This window comes from Hyla sarda, chromosome 4 (assembly GCF_029499605.1).
Source record: "Hyla sarda isolate aHylSar1 chromosome 4, aHylSar1.hap1, whole genome shotgun sequence".
Taxonomy (NCBI): Eukaryota; Metazoa; Chordata; class Amphibia; order Anura; family Hylidae; genus Hyla; species Hyla sarda.
In genome coordinates, this window is record NC_079192.1 from 411,712,419 (window position 1) to 411,733,460 (window position 21,042).

Consider the following 21,042-nt stretch of genomic DNA (forward strand, 5'->3'; position numbering starts at 1 on the left):
GAGTCATTAACTTTTCCTGGGTTTTTGGGGTGAAATTAGGGGCCTCGGCTTATATTCGGGTCGGCTTATACTCGAGTATATACAAATAATGTAAGAGTTGATCATTATATATAAATAAAATGATCAGACAAAAGTTGTGTCTGTTCTAAATTGTCAGGTCGTTGCTTTTAGATGCTGACATTTTTTTCTCTGCATCACATGCACCGTGAAAGCCTTTCCAGTCAATGGGACAGCAGGTTTTGTGCCGCAAAGACGCCGATTTGGATGCCAAACAGGTGCGGAAGTCCAAAATCAGCGCCTATTTTTATTGTGTGAACGTGGCCAAACCGTAAAAAAAAAACAAGGTTCACGTGTTAACTTACACAGTGATAAACAAACTACAATTTTCAGCGTGGCCCTGGGGAAACAGGAGGCATCAACGTAGTTTACCTGCGGTCGTTGCAGTGTATGATGGGAAACCCCTGGCAGGTTTTACTATTGATCACTGTGCAGTGTGAGTAACAGGTATCAATACTGTATGACAAATCTCCTAAAATGTGTGGATCAGTACGTGCCAAAGGGGGGGGGGGGGGGGGGGGAATGCATAAAACGTTACATTTGTAAATCTCTGGAGCTCCCCCCCCTCCATAAGGACAGCCCGCAACATTGCCGTCATTTTCCGAAACAATCCTTTCGGCGCTTACCTCGGGGTCTGCGAGGCGTTGCGAAAGGCCCACTACAAAGACTAAGTTTTTCTGCACTACGCGTACACTGGCCAAGTGTTTGCGGTTTTCTGATATTTTCTGTTTGCGTTCGTTCTGTTTTTGCTTCTTTTCATTCTTTATCCTCTGCAGTTCTTCCTGGGAGAGGGGTTTGTAGACCGCGGGGTCTTCTGGATATGGCTGAGGAAGAAATAAAACAAAAAAAACTTTATAGATATCTTAGACGCTTTAATACTCGAAAGCCCGGAATTCTCAGTTCTCATTCTCCTAAATTAGGATTCTCCTCTGATCATCAATATAGTTAGAGAGGAGCGAACTTACAGTAAATTCAATTCGTCACAAATCACCTAGCTTTCCCAGAGTCCTGCATAAATACTTAACTATGGAGATTTCAGTTGTGTCTTGCAACCCAGCTTTCCCAGGGTCCGGAATCACAACACAACTAAGATGTAGCATTGAGGGTGACTAGCCCTTTTGCTTGTCACCCAGCTTTCCCTATGTACTGCATCAATACACACAAACTCAGATTTGCCTTTCTGGAAAAGGTAGGTGATAGCACTAATAGAAACCATTTTGCTTGTCACTAGAGATGAGCGAACTTACAGTAAATTTGATTCGTCACAAACTTCTCGGCTCGGCAGTTGATGACTTTTCCTGCATAAATTAGTTCAGCTTTCAGGTGCTCCGGTGGGCTGGAAAAGGTGGATACAGTCATAGGAGACTCTTTCCTAGGAATGTATCCACCTTTTCCAGCCCACCGGAGCACAAGAAAGCTGAACTAATTTATGCAGGATAAGTCATCAACTGCCGAGCCGAGAAGTTCGTGACGAATCGAATTTACTGTAAGTTCGCTCATCTCTAAATATAGACAATGGTTACGGAAAAATAATAATAATAATAATAATAATAATAATGATACTAAATAATAATAATTAAAAAAAAAATTGTGTAATTCTTTATGTTTCCTGTGGAGGCACTGCAGGGGAACTGAACGCTACAAGGTTTTCTGCTGCAGGGTGCATGTAGCCAATTCTGTCAATCAGCTTGTAGAGGGGAGCATTGTAACAAAAAGGGGTCGTACCAAAGTGTAAAGTGCTTTAAAGGGGTACTCTGGTAGAAAAACAGATTTGTAAAATTAAAAAGGATATGGATACCGCTCTGTGCAGCGGACTGCCGGCACCGCCTCCGGCAACTCCTTATGCAAGAAAAGAACTCCGTCCGGCACCAAAGTATGGGGTAAAAGGCTTGTCTTTATTTATTCCACAGCAGGATACATACAGATCAAGATGTCTGACGCATTTCGCATCAAGATGTCTGACGCGTTTCGCCCTTTACAGGGCTTAATCGTAGACTGAGTCTACGATTAAGCCCTGTAAAGGGCGAAACGCGTCTGACATCTTGATCTGTATGTATCCTGCTGTGGAATAAATAAAGACAAGTCTTTTACCCCATACTTTGGTGCCGGACGGAGGAGTTCTTTACTAGGTTTGTAGATTACTTCTATTAAAAAAATCTTTATCCTTCCAGTACTTTTTAGCAGCTGTATGCTACAGAGGAAATTATTTTCTTTTTTAATTTCTTTTTTGTCTTGTCCACAGTGCTCTCTGCTGACGCCTGATGCCCCTATCAGGAACTGTCCAGAGCAGGAGGAAATCCCCATAGCAAACCTATGCTGCTCTGGACAGTTCCTGATACGGACAAAGGTGTCAGTAGAGAGCACTGTGGACAACACAAAAAAGAAATACAAAAAAAGAAAATAATTTCCTCTGTAGAATACAGCTGCTAATAAGTACTGGAAGGATACATTTTTTTTTTTTTATTTTTTTTTTTTTTTCAAATAGAAGTAACTTACAAATCTGTTTAACTTTCTGGCTAAAAAAATAAAAATAAAAAAAATTATTTCCACCGGAGTACCCCTTTAAAGGAGAACTACAGCCAAATTAACTTATCCCCTTTCCAAATGATAAAATAATTTTGGCTGGAGTTCTCCTTTAAATGGGCACTGTCACTTTAAAAAAAAAAAAAAAAAAGAAAGAAAAGAGAGCAGTGTTTCCCAACCACTGTGCCTGTAGCTGTTGCAAAACCACAACTCCCAGCATGCCCGGACAGCCGATGGCTGTCCGGGCATGCTGGGAGTTGTAGTTTTGAAATAGCTGAAGGAACACGGATTGGAAAAACACTGTCGTAGAGACCTGTCAAAAGTTTTGATCGGTCAGGGTCTAAGTGTCCAGACCACAACCAATCGCTAGAACGAGTGAATTTTTTTCCCCCCCGTGCATGTAGTTAAAGGGGTACTCCCGCCCCTAGACCTCTTATCCCCTATCCAAAAGATAGGGGATAAGATGTCAGATCGCCGCGGTACCGCTGCTGGGGAGCCCTGGGATCTTCGCTGCAGCACCGCGCTATCATTACTGCACAGAGCGAGTTCGCTCTGTGCGTAATGACGGGCGATACAGGGGACGGAGCATCGGTACGTCACGGCTCCGCCCCTCGTGACATCACGGCTCCGCCCCTCGTGATGTCACGTCCCGCCCCTTTCAATACAAGTCTATGGGAGGGGGCGCGCCGGTAGTCACGCCTCCTCCCATAGACTTGCATTAAGGGGACGGGCCGTGATGTCACGAGGGGCGGAGCCATGAAGTCACGCTGCTCCGTCCCCCGTATCGCCCGTCATTACGCACAGAGCGAACTCGCTCTGTGCTGTAATGAGAGCGCGGTGCCGCAGCGGCGATCCCCGGGGCTCCCCAGCAGCGGCACCGCGGCGATCTGACATCTTATCCCCTATCCTTTGGATAGGGGATAAAATGTCTAGGGGCGGAGTACCCCTTTAATAACGCACAACTATAAATAATATAGAAGTGAATATATGAGGAGCAGATATCTATGTATGGACAGTGCTGTAATGCCTTTGTTCTAATATCAACACTAAGTAAATGCCAAAAACGTATGAACATTTCATTCACACTACGCGGATTTTACGCAGCGTTTGGAACCAAGTGTTACGAACGCTGGAGCTCCTGACGTCATACCCCGCCCCCTACCATAGACTTGCATTGAGGGGTGGGGCGTGAAGTCATGAGGGGGCGGGGCAATGACGTAACGAGCTCCCGGCGCCGGCATTCGGAACAGTTTGTTCCAAACGCTGAGCAGTGAAGTACCCCTTTAATGAGCACTGTCAATACAAGACAGCAAACGAGGCATAATGGAGTTGGGGAAACCCTGCAGTAGACCCAAAAAAATAAAAAATAAATAAAAAAAAAAAGCCTCACCTTTCTGCATGCGGGACAGAGCCCGTTCTCGTCTGTGCGTATACGGTGCCAACAGAAGCGGCAAATTTGATATCCACATGTGCAAGGGAAGAAATTGATGTCATCAATTTCCAAAGGTTCCATGCAAAGGGGGCACTCCACGGGGTCTTCCTTCACATCGGGGCTGCGGGACATCTTTCTGGGATCCCAAAACCGTGGAAGGAAAGCAAAACAAAACCAAAAAAATAGATTTTCCAGGCTGGAGAAGAATAATTTAAGTGAAATTAAAATCTGTGTTGCGGCAATCTGCAAGACAAAAAGGGGAGAAAAGAGAAAATGTTACACAAAATGGGGGGCGCATTACATGTAAATCACTACGCAGATAGATAATGATATCTTTATAAAGGGAAAAGTCCTAGAGTTTATCTCCTTCCTGCTCCACATCGCCATTAAGTCAATCTCCTTCCCCCTCTGGCAGCTGTAAATTCTTAAGAGATTTCCTCAGCTGCCATCGACCATGTTGAGCCAATTCTTGAATGTCAGGTTTTCCTACATTACAGAATAAGTGCGTATACATAGCAAACATGGAACTGAGGAGCTGAAGGACTAGAAAGAAGGCAAACGTATGGCTGCCGGGAAGTCTCGTCTATACACAAACAAACCCATATAGAACAATAATAATCTACGACACAAGCAATGGATGCAACTAGTCAAACCCCCACTGATTAAAAAGTGACTGGATACACTAGCGATGTGTCATCGGGTAAAGACGTCTTTTGGGGCACATGCCCAACCACCGCTCCATTCATTGTCTATGGGAATGGGGAAGTCAGCCAAACACTCAAGACTGTTCGTGTCACATGACCCATTTCTGTTTACAGGTTGCCAAACACCTTACATACACTGAGTCTTCATCTCTTTCCTTGCACCACATCCCCAATAAGTCAGTCTCCTTCCCCCTCTGGCAGGTGTAAATATAGCTTCAACAAAGCTTCAAGTCATTCTCCTACTCCCCTCTTGCAGTTGGGGATATAGTACCTGGTACGTTCCCTAGTCAGTCTCCTTTCCCCTCTGACTAGGCAATTTGCTAAGAACATAGGGGGGAGATTTATCAAAACCTGTGCAAAGAAAAAGTTGTTCAGTTGCCCCTAGCAACCAGATCGCTTCTTTCATTTTGCAGAGGCCTTGTTAAAAATGAAAGCAGTGATCTGATTGGTTGCTATGGGCAACTAGGCAACTTTTCCTCTGGACAGGTTTTGATCAATCTCCCCCATAGTTCCTGTAAGTCTTCTTCTCCCTCTGACTAGAGCGCTCTATTTACAGTTACCAAATAGAGAGGGACAACAGACAACTGGGGGACTATATTCTCAGCTGCAAGAGGGGAAAGGAGACAGACTGTGTACTTAGTAGGGATCGACAGATATCGTTTTTTTTTAGGGCAGATAGGCGATAACTTATACCGATTTTCCGGTATAAGTTATCGGCTATTTATCCCCCCGAGACACTGCTGCAGATCATTGATTTAAAGCGGGCGTTTTAAATCAATCAACTGCAGTGGCTTTTGCGGTGCTAGAGGCCGCCGCCACTCTCCCCCTGCCTGTCCGGAGGTCCTGAGTCCTATCACCGGCACCGCACCCCCTACCGCCCCACCGCACTGCGCCACACCGCCCCCATCTCCGGTTTTATAATTACTTGTTCCCGGGGTCCACTCTACATCTGGCTCCGGTGGCGTCCTCCTGAGCTGTCACTGTGCGCACTGAGGGTGACGTCACGTCACTCGTCATTGCGCAGCGCACAGCGTAACGCAGGACGCAGTAGGAGCCAGAAGTAGCGTGGACCCCGGGAACAGGTAATTATAAAACCAGGAATGAGGGAGGCAATGGTGCCGGGGTGGTGCGGTGCGGTGGGTCTGGGGCATTATCGGCAAGGTAATTGCCAATACCGATAATGCCCAAAATGGTGATTATCGGCCAAACTGATAATCGGTCGATCCCTAGTACTTAGAGGACTATTTTTATTTTTACAACTTTGTCTTGTTTAACTTCTGGCATTGCCCCTACACCTCAGTAGGTTCCCCAGAAGACATTCTACCTTTTGGTGGCTGTGAATATAATTCACATTAAATTCCCAGTCAGTCTCCTTCCCCCTCTAGCAGCTGTGAATATATTCTCTAGTGTATTTAAAAGTTCCAATCTTGAGTCACCACTGACATTGTAAATATTGCCTCCTAGTAAGTTCCCAGTCAATTTTCTACCCCCTTTTGGAAGCTGTGAATATAAACCTCAGTAAGCTCCCAGTCAGTCTCCTCCTTCCTCTGGTGACTGAATATAGTCCTCAGTAAGTGCCTCTACAGAAAAAGATAATACTATACCAAGGAGTCTAGAGCAAAGGAATTAAAGGGTTACTTCGGTGAAATTTATATATTTTTTTAAATCAACTAGTGCCAGAACGTTGAACAGATTTATAAATGACTTCTAAATTAAAAATCTTAATACTTCCAGTACTTAGCTGCTGTATGCTCCACAGGAAGTTATTTTCTTTTTAAATTTATTTTCTGTCTGACCACAGTGCTCTCTTCTGACACCTCTGTCTGTCTCAGAAACTGTCCAGAGCAGGAGCAAATCCCCATAGACAATTCTTGAGACAGACAGAGGTGTCAGCAGAGAGCGCTGTGGTCAGACTGGAAATAAAAAAATAAAAAAATTAAAAGAACTTTCTGTGGAGAATACAGCAGCTGAAAAGTACTGGAATGATTAAGATGTTTTAAATAGAAGTAATTTACAAATCTGTTTAACATCACTTGCTAGCTCACAAGTTGACCTTACTTTGAGGAGTATTTAAAAAAGGTTGCCAGAAAGATAAAACAGATTTGTAAATTACTTCTATTAAAAAAATGCGGTGGCCAACGGACACACCGTAACAGTGCGGTGGCCAACGGACACACCGTAACAGTGCGGTGGCCAACGGACACACCGTAACAGTGCGGTGGCCAACGGACACACCGTAACAGTGCGGTGGCCAACGGACACACCGTAACAGTGCGGTGGCCAACGGACACACCGTAACAGTGCGGTGGCCAACGGACACACCGTAACAGTGCGGTGGCCAACGGACACACCGTAACAGTGCGGTGGCCAACGGACACACCGTAACAGTGCGGTGGCCAACGGACACACCGTAACGGTGCGGTGGCCAACGGACACACCGTAACGGTGCGGTGGCCAACGGACACACCGTAACGGTGCGGTGGCCAACGGACACACCGTAACGGTGCGATGGCCAACGGACACACCGTAACGGTGCGATGGCCAACGGACACACCGTAACAGTGCGATGGCCAACGGATAAATCTTAATAGTGTGATGGCCAATGGACACACCGTAACAGTCTGATGGCCAATGGACACACCGTAACAGTGCGATGGCCAATGGACACACCGTAACAGTCTGATGGCCAATGGACACATCGTAACAGTCTGATGGCCAATGGACACATCATAACAGTGCGATGGCCAATGGACACATCGTAACAGTCTGATGGCCAATGGACACATCGTAACAGTCTGATGGCCAATGGACACATCGTAACAGTCTGATGGCCAATGGACACATCGTAACAGTCTGATGGCCAATGGACACATCGTAACAGTCTGATGGCCAACTGCCGCTGAACCGGGGGCAGACAAATGAAACTAGAAGCTTAAACTTTTGCCTTATTAATCAGATTGTTTGAAAGGATAAATTTAGGAGCGTTACATCTGCAGACAAGGAATAGACTCCTAAAATACACCAGTCTCCTTTTGGCCACCAGTCCCCAACACCTTATCAGTGATCTGGGACTGTGTATCCCACCCGTCCTGAAGAAGCCAACATGTGATCTGTTAAATGACTTAATAGGGAGGGGTCAAGAGCCGACAATACCGTATTACAATGCAACGCCATATACTCGCCCCCGCAGTTACTGGCTATTCTGCACAGTCACACAGCATCATCCTCCACCCTGGAATGGTTAATGTGACACAGATTTCGGGTCCTCGCTACGAGAGTCTACTTCGCCTGAAGTCATAGCAACCGGCCCTACACTGGAGGACGCTTGTTAGGCACAGAATGGGCCTTTTCACAGAGTTGGCTCAGGGGCCGACGATTCACACAAACCCGGAGGATTATTAATAGCCACAAATTCAATGGGACGTCCAGATATGTGGGAAAGGGGCAAAGGGTTAAATCACGAGACGGACACTGGGGAAGAAATCATCACTAATAATGATCAACAGGTGAAAAAGAAGATATAGTAGTTATATTCTTGTATATAGGGGGCAGTATTATAGTAGTTTTATTCTTGTATATAGGGGGCAGTATTATAGTAGTTTTATTCTTGTATATAGGAGCAGTATTATAGTAGTTATATTCTTGTATATAGGAGGCAGTATTATAGTAGTTATATTCTTGTATATAGGAGCAGTATTATAGAAGTTATATTCTTGTATATAGGAGGCAGTATTATAGTAGTTATATTCTTGTATATAGGAGCAGTATTATAGTAGTTATATTCTTGTATATAGGAGCAGTATTATAGAAGTTATATTCTTGTATATAGGAGCAGTATTATAGTAGTTATATTCTTGTATAGAGGAGCAGTATTATAGTAGTTATATTCTTGTATAGAGGAGCAGTATTATAGTAGTTATATTCTTGTATAGAGGAGCAGTATTATAGTAGTTATATTCTTGTATATAGGAGGCAGTATTATAGTAGTTATATTCTTGTATATAGGGGGCAGTATTATAGTAGTTATATTCTTGTATATAGGAGCAGTAATATAGTAGATATATTCTTGTATATAGGGGCAGTATTATAGTAGTTATATTCTTGTATACAGGAGCAGTATTATAGTAGTTATATTCTTGTATATAGGAGCAGTATTATAGTAGTTATATTCTTGTATATAGGGGGCAGTATTATAGTAGTTATATTCTTGTATATAGGAGCAGTATTATAGTAGATATATTCTTGTATATAGGAGCAGTATTATAGTAGTTATATTCTTGTATATAGGAGCAGTATTATAATAGTTATATTCTTGTATATAGGAGCAGTACTATAGTAGTTATATTCTTGTATATAGGAGCAGTATTATAGTAGTTATATTCTTGTATATAGGAGCAGTATTATAGTAGATATATTCTTGTATATAGGAGCAGTATTATAGTAGTTATATTCTTGTATATAGGAGCAGTATTATAGTAGATATATTCTTGTATATAGGAGCAGTATTATAGTAGTTATATTCTTGTATATAGGAGCAGTATTATAGTAATTATATTCTTGCATATAGGGGCAGTATTATAGTAGTTATATTCTTGTATATAGGAGGCAGTATTATAGTAGTTATATTCTTGTATATAGGGGCAGTATTATAGTAGTTATATTCTTGTATATAGGAGCAGTAATATAGTAGATATATTCTTGTATATAGGGGCAGTATTATAGTAGTTATATTCTTGTATACAGGAGCAGTATTATAGTAGTTATATTCTTGTATATAGGAGCAGTATTATAGTAGTTATATTCTTGTATATAGGGGGCAGTATTATAGTAGTTATATTCTTGTATATAGGAGCAGTATTATAGTAGATATATTCTTGTATATAGGAGCAGTATTATAGTAGTTATATTCTTGAATATAGGAGCAGTATTATAATAGTTATATTCTTGTATATAGGAGCAGTACTATAGTAGTTATATTCTTGTATATAGGAGCAGTATTATAGTAGTTATATTCTTGTATATAGGAGCAGTATTATAGTAGATATATTCTTGTATATAGGAGCAGTATTATAGTAGTTATATTCTTGTATATAGGAGCAGTATTATAGTAGATATATTCTTGTATATAGGAGCAGTATTATAGTAGTTATATTCTTGTATATAGGAGCAGTATTATAGTAATTATATTCTTGTATATAGGGGCAGTATTATAGTAGTTATATTCTTGTATATAGGAGCAGTATTATAGTAGTTATATTCTTGTATATAGGAGCAGTACTATAGTAGTTATATTCTTGTATATAGGAGCAGTACTATAGTAGTTATATTCTTGTATATAGGAGCAGTATTATAGTAGTTATATTCTTGTATATAGGAGCAGTATTATAGTAGATATATTCTTGTATATAGGAGCAGTATTATAGTAGTTATATTCTTGTATATAGGAGCAGTATTATAGTAGTTATATTCTTGTATATAGGAGCAGTATTATAGTAGTTATATTCTTGTATATAGGAGCAGTATTATAGTAGTTTTATTCTTGTATATAGGAGCAGTATTATAGTAGTTATATTCTTGTATAGAGGAGCAGTATTATAGTAGTTATATTCTTGTATATAGGAGGCAGTATTATAGTAGTTATATTCTTGTACATAGGAGTCACATGACCGGTGTAGACGAGAAGTATTGAATGGTTCACTATGATATCACATAAAGCTCATTAACAAGTCATAAAACCACAAGTCTGCAGCTTTTATAGAAGAGAAATAATAGCTGGAGGTTATAAAGTCATCCGCCTTATAGGTCCCATTGGGGTCAGTCCAACCACTAAACTAGGGACGGGTCCATTGCTAAGTTGGCTACCCCAACACCAGGTGGGTATCGGGGGCACTAGTCCCACCATGTTACCATCCCATAATACGATCAGATTAATATACATATTGGCCCTGATTTACTAAGATTGTTGTGTTCTGTGGAAACCTTCGTAAATATGTAGGTTTTTTTGTTAAAATGTCGGGAACACGCCCCTTTTCTGTGACCACGCCCCTTTTCCGGGTTTTCTTAATAAAACGGAGAGATGGTCGGGATTTTCTTTTTGGGCTCAGACAGAATCTGGCGCACAACCCGACAAAACATGTAGGGTTTACAATAGTAAATCAGGGCCATAATCTAGAACTTAAAGGGGTACTCCGGAGGAAAACTAATTTATTTTATTTTTTTTTAAATCAACTGGTGCCAGAAAGTTACACAGATTTGTAAATTATTTCTATTAAAAAATCTTAATCCTTCCAGTACTTATTAGCTGCTGAATACTACAGAGGAAATACTACAGTATTCTTTTTGGAACACAGAGCTCTCGGTTGACATGACCACAGTGCTCTCTGCTGACATCACGAGCACAGTGCTCTCTGCTGACATCTCTGTCCATTTTAGTAACTGTCCAGAGTCGCATATGTTTTCTATGGGGATTTTCTCCTACTCTGGACAGTTCTTAAAATGGTCAGAGGTGTCAGCAGAGAGCACTGTGCTCGTGATGTCAGCAGAGAGCTCTGTGTTCCAAAAAGAAAGGAATTTCCTCTGTAGTATTCAGCAGCTAATAAGTACTGGAAGGATTAAGATTTTTTTTAATAGAAGTCATTTACAAATCTGTTTAACTTTCTGGCACCAGTTGATTTAAAAAAATAAAATAAAGTTTTCCGCCGGAGTACCCCTTTAAAAATGTGGACTTCTGAGTAAAGGAACTGGAGAGGCATTTTCTTTTACAAAGCTTCCCTCTAAATATGGACGACCCCCTTGAAGACATGACCCACCCGACCCCCAAACACAGGAGCAGGAATGTGATGGGCGGAGGGGGGAAGCTTCAGTCACCAGGGGGACCAGGAATGTTGACAAATGAGAAAGTGGACTAGGGTGCCTCCAGCTGTTGCAAAACTACAACTCCCAGCATGCCCGGACAGCCAAAGGCTGTCCGGGCATGCTGGGAGTTGTAGTTTTGCAACAGCTGGAGGCACCCAGGTTAAAAAACACTGGGGTGTATGCCACCAGCTCAGCGGTGGTTACAATAAATACCTATAGTTAAAAGGTAAAATGGTCGCCCGTTCACCCGCACTATAACCCGATACACGGGAGACCGATGCGGGGTCTCGGGCTGCTATACCTACCTGCAGCCCCGATCCATAAGCACAAGCGCTCACATGACCAGCGCTTATTAATATTTAAGTCTAGCCGGCGGGCCCGCCTCAGAGCGCAAGTCAGCACTGGAAGAGGGGGGGGGGGGGGGGGGGGGGGGGGATCGGGGCTCCGGACTGCAGGTCCAAGACCCCGCATCGGTCTCCTGCTCACCCGCACTATAACCCCCGTGTATCGGGTTATGGTGCGAGTAAACGGGTGATCGTTTTCCTTTAAAGGGGTACTCCGGTGCTTAAACATCTTTTCCCCTATCCAAAGGATAGGGGATAAGATGCCTGATCGCGGGAGTCCCACCGCTGGGGACCCCCGGGATCATGCACGCGGCACCCCGTTTGTAATCAGTCCCCAGAGCGTGTTCGCTCCGGGTCAGACTATGGTCGACCGCAGGGCGGGCGGCGTGTGACGTCACGCTCTGCCCCTCAATGCAAGCCTACGGGAGGGGGCTTGATAGCTATTAGGGATCGACCGATATCGTTTTTTTAGGGCCGATACCGATAATCGGTGGAGGTTAGGGCCGATAGCCGATAACTTATACCGATATTTCGATATAAGTTATCGGCTATTTAACCCCCTGCGACACCGCTGCAGATCATTGATTTAAAGCGGGCGCTTTAAATCAATGATCTGCAGTGGCTTTTGCGGGGCCATAGGCCGCCGCCGCCACCACCCGCTTCTTTCCCCCTACCTGTCAGGGTGGTCCGGGCCATCCATCCATCGTTCTTGTAGTGTCCGGGGGCGTTCCGGGTGGAGCGTGGTCCGGTCCGGCCTGGCCTGTCCTTCTCCGGCGGGCCTCTTCTCCACTCCGGGCAGGCTCCGGCCTAGTACGCTGCATAGACGTCGCTGCGCAGTGACGCCCGTGCGCAGTGACGCCCGTGCGCAGCGACGCACCTGACGTCACGGCGTAGCGGCGTCTATGCAGCATACTAGGCCGGAGCCTGCCTGGAGTGGAGAAGAGGCCCGCCGGAGAAGGACAGGCCAGACCGGACCGGACCACCCTCCACCCGGAACGCCCCCGGACACTACATGAAGGAAGGATGGCCTGGACCACCCCCATTACGGGTAAGTTTAATTTTTTTATTCACTCGGAGGGTGGGGGAGGGGCCCGACCGGTATAGCGGTATGGGAAAAAATCCATACCGGTATACCGCCTAGCATCACGGTGGGGGGTGCGACGCGGTGCGGTGGGTCGGAGTTGGGGTGCGGCGGGTCGAGGGGGGTGGCGGTCGCGGTGCGGGGCATTATCGGCTTATCGGCAAGATAATTGCCGATACCGATAATGCCCAAAATCGTGATTATCGGCCGATAATATCGGCCATACCGATAATCGGTCGATCCCTAATAGCTATCACGCCCCCTCCTGTCGGCTTGCATTGAGGGGCGGAGCGTGATGTCACACGGGGGTGGAGGTGTGAGGTCACACGCCACCCGCCCTGCGGTAGACCATAATCAGTCCCGGAGCGAACGCGCTCCTGGGACTGATTATAAACGGGGTGCCGCTTGCATGATCCCGGGGGTCCCCATCGGCGGGACTCCCGCGATCAGGCATCTTATCCCCTATCCTTTGGATAGAGGATAAGATGTTTAAGCACCGGAGTACCCCTTTAAGGCTGGTATCATTAAAAGGGGTACTCCGGTGGAACACTTTTTTTTTAAGTAACTGGTGCCAGAAAGTTACAACAGATATGTAAATTACTTCTATTTAAAAATCTCAATCCTTTCAGTACTTATTAGCAGCTGTATACTACAGAGGAAATTCTTTTCTTTTTGAATTAATTTTTTTTGTTTTGTCCATAGTGCTCTCTGCTGACACCTCTGTCCCTGTCAGGAACTGTCCAGAGTAGCATAGGTTTGCTATGGGGATTTTCTCCTGCTCTGGACAGTTCCTGATACGGGCATCAGGTGTCAGCAGAGAGAGAAATTAAAAAAAATTCAAAAAGAAAAGAATTTCCTCTGTAGCATACAGCTGCTAATAAGTACTGGAAGGGTAAAGATTTTTTTTTTTATAGAAGTAATTTACAAATCTGTTTAACTTTCTGGCACCAGTTGATTTAAAAAAAATAAATTAAAGCTTTCCACCGGAGTACCCCTTTAATGATGTATTTTAACTTTTCCTATGATAAGCAGCAAAAGATGTGAGGAGGCCGCTTATCTCTATAGTGGAAAATAAAACAAAACATGGCGGTTTCCGCCTACTGGAGTCATGATAAGGTCTAGCGCTACGGCACTGTATGCTGCAAACTCCACTGTAATACAGTAGTTTTATTATGTCTAGGTGCAGTGATCAGACTCCACCCCCGCTATCTCTCTGCAAAGCCAGAGAATTGATGGGAAATATGGGCAGAAAAATTAAGTAATCATTTAAGTGATGGAACTGCAATCAGTACAGACAAAAACCGCCATGCCTGCCACGTCAGGTAAAACAGGTAAGCACAGGACATACACAAGAACCTCTACATTATGCAAACCCTACATTACTACAATGGTTTTATTCTCTATTCACACATAAAGCTGTAGTGCAAATCACACGGAAGGAAAATTGTGCTCGCAGACTGTTGCAGCAGAGCTATTGTTTTCTATGAGACGTGCTAAGCACACAGTGGAATTTTGTCAGGGAAAAAAATATATATATATATATACACACATACACACACACACACACACACACACAGTGGTCCCTCAAGTTACAATATTAATTGGTTCTGGGACGACCATTGTATGTTGAGACCAGAGCTCTATGGAAACCTGGTAATTGGTTCTAAAGCCCCCAAATGTCATCCAAAAATCGGAAAGTGAGAATTAAAGAAAAATAGGTAGATAACACACATATATACATTTTGATCAAAAAGTGCGCTGAGAGCCTCCATTTTTTGACCTAGAGTGCTGTTGCAACTTTCTTGTTTGTACATTATATATATATATATATATATATATATATATATATATATATATATATGAAAGATCTGCTGGGAGCTGTAAATCACTGTCCATGTCAGTGTTTTCCAAGCAGGGAGCCTCCACCTGTTGCAGAACTACAACTCCCAGCATGCCCGGACAGCCAAAGGCTGTCCGGGCATGCTGGGAGTTGTAGTTTTGCAACAGCTGGGGGCACCCTGCTTGGGAAACACTGGTCTATGTAAAGGACAGGAGCTTCTTCAGGGTCCTGTATAGTACAGGCAATGTCCTAAAAAAGTAACATGGAGCCGCCTCACCTGGTGTCCTGGTACAGGTAAAGAGTACAGAACATGTAATACCTCCCTGTACTGTAGGGGGCACTACCAGACACCAGTCAGTGCATGCACTTCAGTAATACAGGTAAAGAGTACAGAACATGTAATACCTCCCTGTACTGTAGGGGGCGCTACCAGACACCAGTCAGTGCATACACTTCAGTAATACAGGTAAAGAGTACAGAACATGTAATACCTCCCTGTACTGTAGGGGGCACTACCAGACACCAGTCAGTGCATGCACTTCAGTAATACAGGTAAAGAGTACAGAAGATGTAATACCTCCCTGCACTGTAGGGGGCGCTACCAGACACCAGTCAGTGCATGCACTTCAGTAATACAGGTAAAGAGTACAGAACATGTCATATCTCCCTGTACTGTAGGGGGCGCTACCAGACACCAGTCAGCGCATGCACTTCAGTAATACAGGTAAAGAGTACAGAACATGTAATACCTCCCTGTACTGTAGGGGCACTACCAGACACCATTCAGTGCATGCACTTCAGTAATACAGGTAAAGAGTACAGAACATGTAATCCCTCCCTGTACTGTAGGGGGCGCTACCAGACACCAGTCAGTGCATACACTTCAGTAATACAGGTAGAGAGTAGTACAGAACATGTAATACCTCCCTGTACTGTAGGGGGCGCTACCAGACACCAGTCAGTGCATACACTTCAGTAATACAGGTAAAGAGTACAGAACATGTAATACCTCCCTGTACTGTAGGGGGCGCTACCAGACACCAGTCAGTGCATACACTTCAGTAATACAGGTAAAGTGTACAGAACATGTAATACCTCCCTGTACTGTAGGGGGCGCTACCAGACACCAGTAAGTGCATACACTTCAGTAATACAGGTAAAGAGTACAGAACATGTAATACCTCCCTGTACTGTAGGGGCGCTACCAGACACCAGTCAGTGCATACACTTCAGTAATACAGGTAGAGAGTAGTACAGAACATGTAATACCTCCCTGTACTGTAGGGGGCGCTACCAGACACCAGTCAGTGCATACACTTCAGTAATACAGGTAAAGAGTACAGAACATGTAATACCTCCCTGTACTGTAGGGGGCGCTACCAGACACCAGTCAGTGCATGCATTTCAGTAATACAGGTAGAGAGTAGTACAGAACATGTAATACCTCCCTGTACTGTAGGGGGCGCTACCAGACACCAGTCAGTGCATGCACTTCAATAATACAGGGGTTTTACCAGTAAACTGCTCATTCTGATTGGTCAGATCTCTCGGCCATTGACAAGTTTCACAGATCTGGACTGTCTTTGTCCAGATTGTCATTGTATGTTGAGTCTGGTTTCAACTTACAATGGTCCAGAAAAGACTGGGATCACTCTGTGTGTGTGTATGTGTGTGTGTGTATGTATGTGTGTGTGTATGTGTGTGTGTATGTGTGTACGTATGTGTGTGTGTATGTATGTGTGTGTGTATGTGTGTGTGTATATGTGTGTGTGTGTATATGTGTGTGTGTGTATATGTATGTGTGTGTGTGTATGTATGTGTGTGTGTGTGTGTGTATGTGTGTGTGTGTGTGTGTGTATGTGTATGTGTATGTGTGTGTATATATATATATATATATATATGTAATATATATATATAAAATTAATTTAAAAAAATTAAAAATTGTGATGTCACTTTTCTGCACATTTATTTTCTCATTGAAATAAAAGGGGCTGATGCAATCTGAGTGTGTGTGAACAAGCGCTGAGAAGCTTGGCACCATACGTAGGGGCAGAGCCCAGAATAGTGGAGTATAAACGTAACCACTTGACACTCAGCTTTCCCAAAATTACAGTCCCATAAAAATACAACTTAACAGCAGGGGGCGACACAATGCGGTCTACGTGCCGGTGAGGTTTTGGGGGGAGAGGACGGGCCGTGCCCCGCTGCTTCATTCAGCTCCATGAAGCGGTTGTAGTTCCTGGATGCGGAGCGGGCACCGGGGAGGGGGGATATTTTTAGTTGTGTATTTTTCCTGACTCTGCAGTTAATACCGTCGCTCTGCTGGCGAAGCAAATTGGGAGCGAATGAATGGAGCTGAGGCGACACTTTACAGGTTTCTTCAGGGCAGCGGCTGCCGACCCCCGGACACTGCTGCAGAGATAACAAGGAGATAGAACAACAATCACAGCCACTACTGGGCCACTACAGCAGGAATGTAATACTGGGTCTGCCAGAGGGGGCGCTATGACGTTCAGACAACATATACCTTCCAGCTCTATCTGTATACGGCTCATATCTCTACAGGGTCAGGATATATATTAGTTATACCTCTCCCCTCCAGCTCTCTGTATACTGCTGCTATCTCTATAGGATCAGGATATATACTGTAGTAGTTATACACCTCCTCACCAGCTCTATCTGTATACTGCTGATATTTCTATGGGATCAGAATATTTAGTAGTTATACACCTCTCCTCCAGCTCTATCTTTATGGTATCAGGAAATATATAGTAACAATACACCTCCCCTCCAGCTCTCTGCATACTGCTGCTGCTATCTCTATGGGATCAGGCTATATCTTATTTATACACCTTCGCTCCAGCTCTATCTGTATACTGCTGCTGCTGTCTCAATGGGATCAGGATTTATAGTAGTTATACATCTCCCCTCCAGTTCTATCTGTATACTGCTGCTATCTCTATGGGATCAGGCTATATTTTAGTTATACACCTCCCCTCCAGCTCTATCTGTATACTGCTGCTATCTCAGGATATATAGTTGTTATACGAGTTTACACTTATGAGTTTTATCAGTTCACCTTGGTGACCTCCAGCACCTGCAGCCTAATAAGATGACCAGGTGCAGTGATCAGACTCCATCTCTCTGCAAAGCCAGAGGATTCATGGGAAATGTAGGTAACATTAGGAAATCATTTCTGTGATGGGATTGCAATCAGCATGGCTGAAAACTCACGCCTGCCACATCAGCGAAAACAGATAAGCACAAGGCATACACAAGAAGCTCTGCATTATTCTGTAATACAGTGTTTGTTCAGCTGTTGCAAAACTACGGCTCCCAGCATGCCCGGACAGCCGAAGGCTGTCCGGGCATGCTGGGAGTTGTAGTTTTGCAACAGCTGGAGACACACTGCCCTAATAAAAAGTCTATGCTGTCTTATATAATTCACAGAGTGCTTCTAAATCTACTGGCCGCCCTCCTCATACATATGAACATCTATCTAGGACAGTGTTTCCCAAGCAGGGTTCCTCCAGGTGTTTCAAAACTACAACTCCCAGCATGCCTGGACAGCCAAAGGCTGTCCAGGCATGCTGGGAGTTGTAGTTTTGCAACATCTGGATGCACCCTGGTTGGGAAACACTGATCTAGGAGAAGCAGGACCTGCAGGACCAGTCACGGACACTGCATTGAGCATCTTTACTTACATATACATGTTGAACTTATGCAGTTGAAAGAAGACCGTGTCACGCTTTCTTCCCGCGCCCATTTCCCCATAAAAAAAAAAAAATAATCTACCGACCATTTCTGCATCCAAATTAGCGCGTTAATTCATTCAGACCGCCTAAATTTTACAGTGTGAACCGGTCCTTATACCGCGACAAAGCCTTATTTTCCTGAAGATGTACAGGCCTTAGCCGGGGACCAGCAGCTAAATCTCCTATTTATTGTATCATTCAGGAAAAACACCACGGAAAGAGTTACTTTGTACGTCATTTTTCAAGTCACTTCTGTTACTTTTTTTTTGGCGGACATTCTCATAATTTATCGTACAGTCTCTCGGGGTGTGACAATGCGCAAGTACGCCAAAAATAAAATAAAATAAAATAAAAATATGACTTTCCAACACCATTTAGGTTGTAAAGCAGGTTTCTAAAGTAGCACTGAGGGTGGTTTACGTTTGCGGGGTTGTTGTTTTTTTATTTACTTTTTTCAACTGTTGTGTTGTAATTTTGTGTATTAAAGAAAAACGAATGCATGGCGAGTGTATGGCGGCCTACAAAGACAAGTTTGCAGAAATCACTTTATATTGTAGGTTAAAGGGGTACTCCGGTGGAAAACTTTTTTTCTTTTTAAATGAACTGGTGCCAGAAAGTGAAACAGGTTTGTAAATGACTTCTATTAAAAAATCTTTACCCTTCCAGTACTTATTAGCAGCTGTATGCTACAGAGGGAATTCTTTTCTTTTTGAATTTCTTTTTTGTCTTGTCCACAGTGCTCTCTGCTGACACCTCTGTCTGTGTCAGGAACTGTCCAGAGCAGCATAGGTTTGCTATAGGGATTGTCTCCTGCTCTGGACAGTTCCTGATACGGGCATCAGGTGTCAGCAGAGAGCACTGTGGACAAGACAAAAAAGAAAAAAAAAGAAATGAATTCCCTCTGTAGCATACAGCTGCTTAAAAGTACTGGAAGGATAAAGAATTTTTTAAATAGAAGTCATTTACAAATCTGTTTAACTTTCTGGCACCAGTTGATTTAAAAAATAAAAAATAAAAGTAAATTCTTGTCATTAAAAAAAAATCAGGATATATAGTAGTGATACACCTCCCCTCCAGCTCTATCTGTATACTGCTGCTATCTCTATAAGTATCAGGATATATAGTAGTTATACTCCTCCCCCCCAGCTCTATCTGTATACTGCTGCTATCTCTATGGGATCAGGATATATAGTAGTTATACACCTTCCCCCAGCTCTATCTGTATACTGCTGCTATCTCTATGGGATCAGGATATATAGTAGTTATACTCCTCCCCCCAGCTCTATCTGTATACTGCTGCTATCTCTATGGGATCAGGATATATAGTTGTTATACGATTAAAAAAAATAAAAAATAAAATAAAGTCAATTCTTGACATTAAAAATAAAGGGTGTGTGTATATATACATTTTTATTAATATATTAAATATAAAATACAATTTATATATAATAAAAAAACATTTATATATATATATATATATATATATATATATATATAAAATAAATTAATAAAAAAAGTATATATATTAATAAAATAAATTAAAAAATATATATAATAAAATAAATTAATATATATATATATATATAAAAAATGAATATAAAACTTTATATCATATATATATATAAAGTTTTCTATTCATTTTTTTATATATTTTTTTATTAATTTATTATATATATATTTTTTTTAATTTATTATATATATATATATATATATATATATATATATATATATATATATACACATACATACACACACACAGTATATCATTTTTTTAATATATTTTTTTATTAATTTATATATATATATATATATATATATATATGTTTTTTTTTTAATTAATTTATTTTATATATATACCGTTTATCATTTAAAAAAAAAATTTTTTTAAACAACACCCCCACACTGTCCTTTACGAATACAATGGAGTAAAGTAGACAGCACAGTCTGAAGTGTATAGGGGCAGTGGTTTCCAACCTGCTGCAAAACTAAACCCCTCACCAGGCACGTTGAAGCGACAAATCAAAACAAGTAGGTTACCCGGTCCGGCCTCTTCCCCATTGGATCGCACTATGATAACAATGGACGTCCACGGTGCTCACTAACTTCTAAGAAAGTGCTAACACCGGCTGAAAAAAATAAAATACATCTGCAACTTTGGCGCGACGGGTTCCCTTTCACAGCCACCACCCCGGTCCGTGCACAAGTATCTGACATGTCCCTAATGAGGAAACAAGTGCGGAGACTATTTACATGAAATCCTGTCCTGTCAGGACCATAAACAGCGGATGACTCAATGTCTTCCTGTAACACAGTTCTCTATTATCCCGGGAGCCGCGGGGCAAAGGTCTCTACCGGGAACGGGCAACGACCCCAGGATGAAGGCTGTAAAGGGGAACTCCGACCACAGCATGAGAGTCCTGATGGTACAACTATATGGTCACTGCTGTATGC

The 21,042-nt window shown here is 42.8% G+C and overlaps 1 protein-coding gene across 1 annotated transcript in view; it reads right to left on the bottom strand.

The window, feature by feature from the left end:
• The window catches only part of CNOT4 (CCR4-NOT transcription complex subunit 4), a gene marked incomplete in the record, with an annotated part of 85,536 nt that overhangs the window by 54,901 nt on the left and 9,593 nt on the right, over window positions 1–21,042 (bottom strand). Inside the window, 2 exon segments of the mRNA XM_056517718.1 lie at window positions 684–881; window positions 3,971–4,255. Of these exon segments, the coding sequence (XP_056373693.1) occupies window positions 684–881; window positions 3,971–4,144 (372 nt within the window).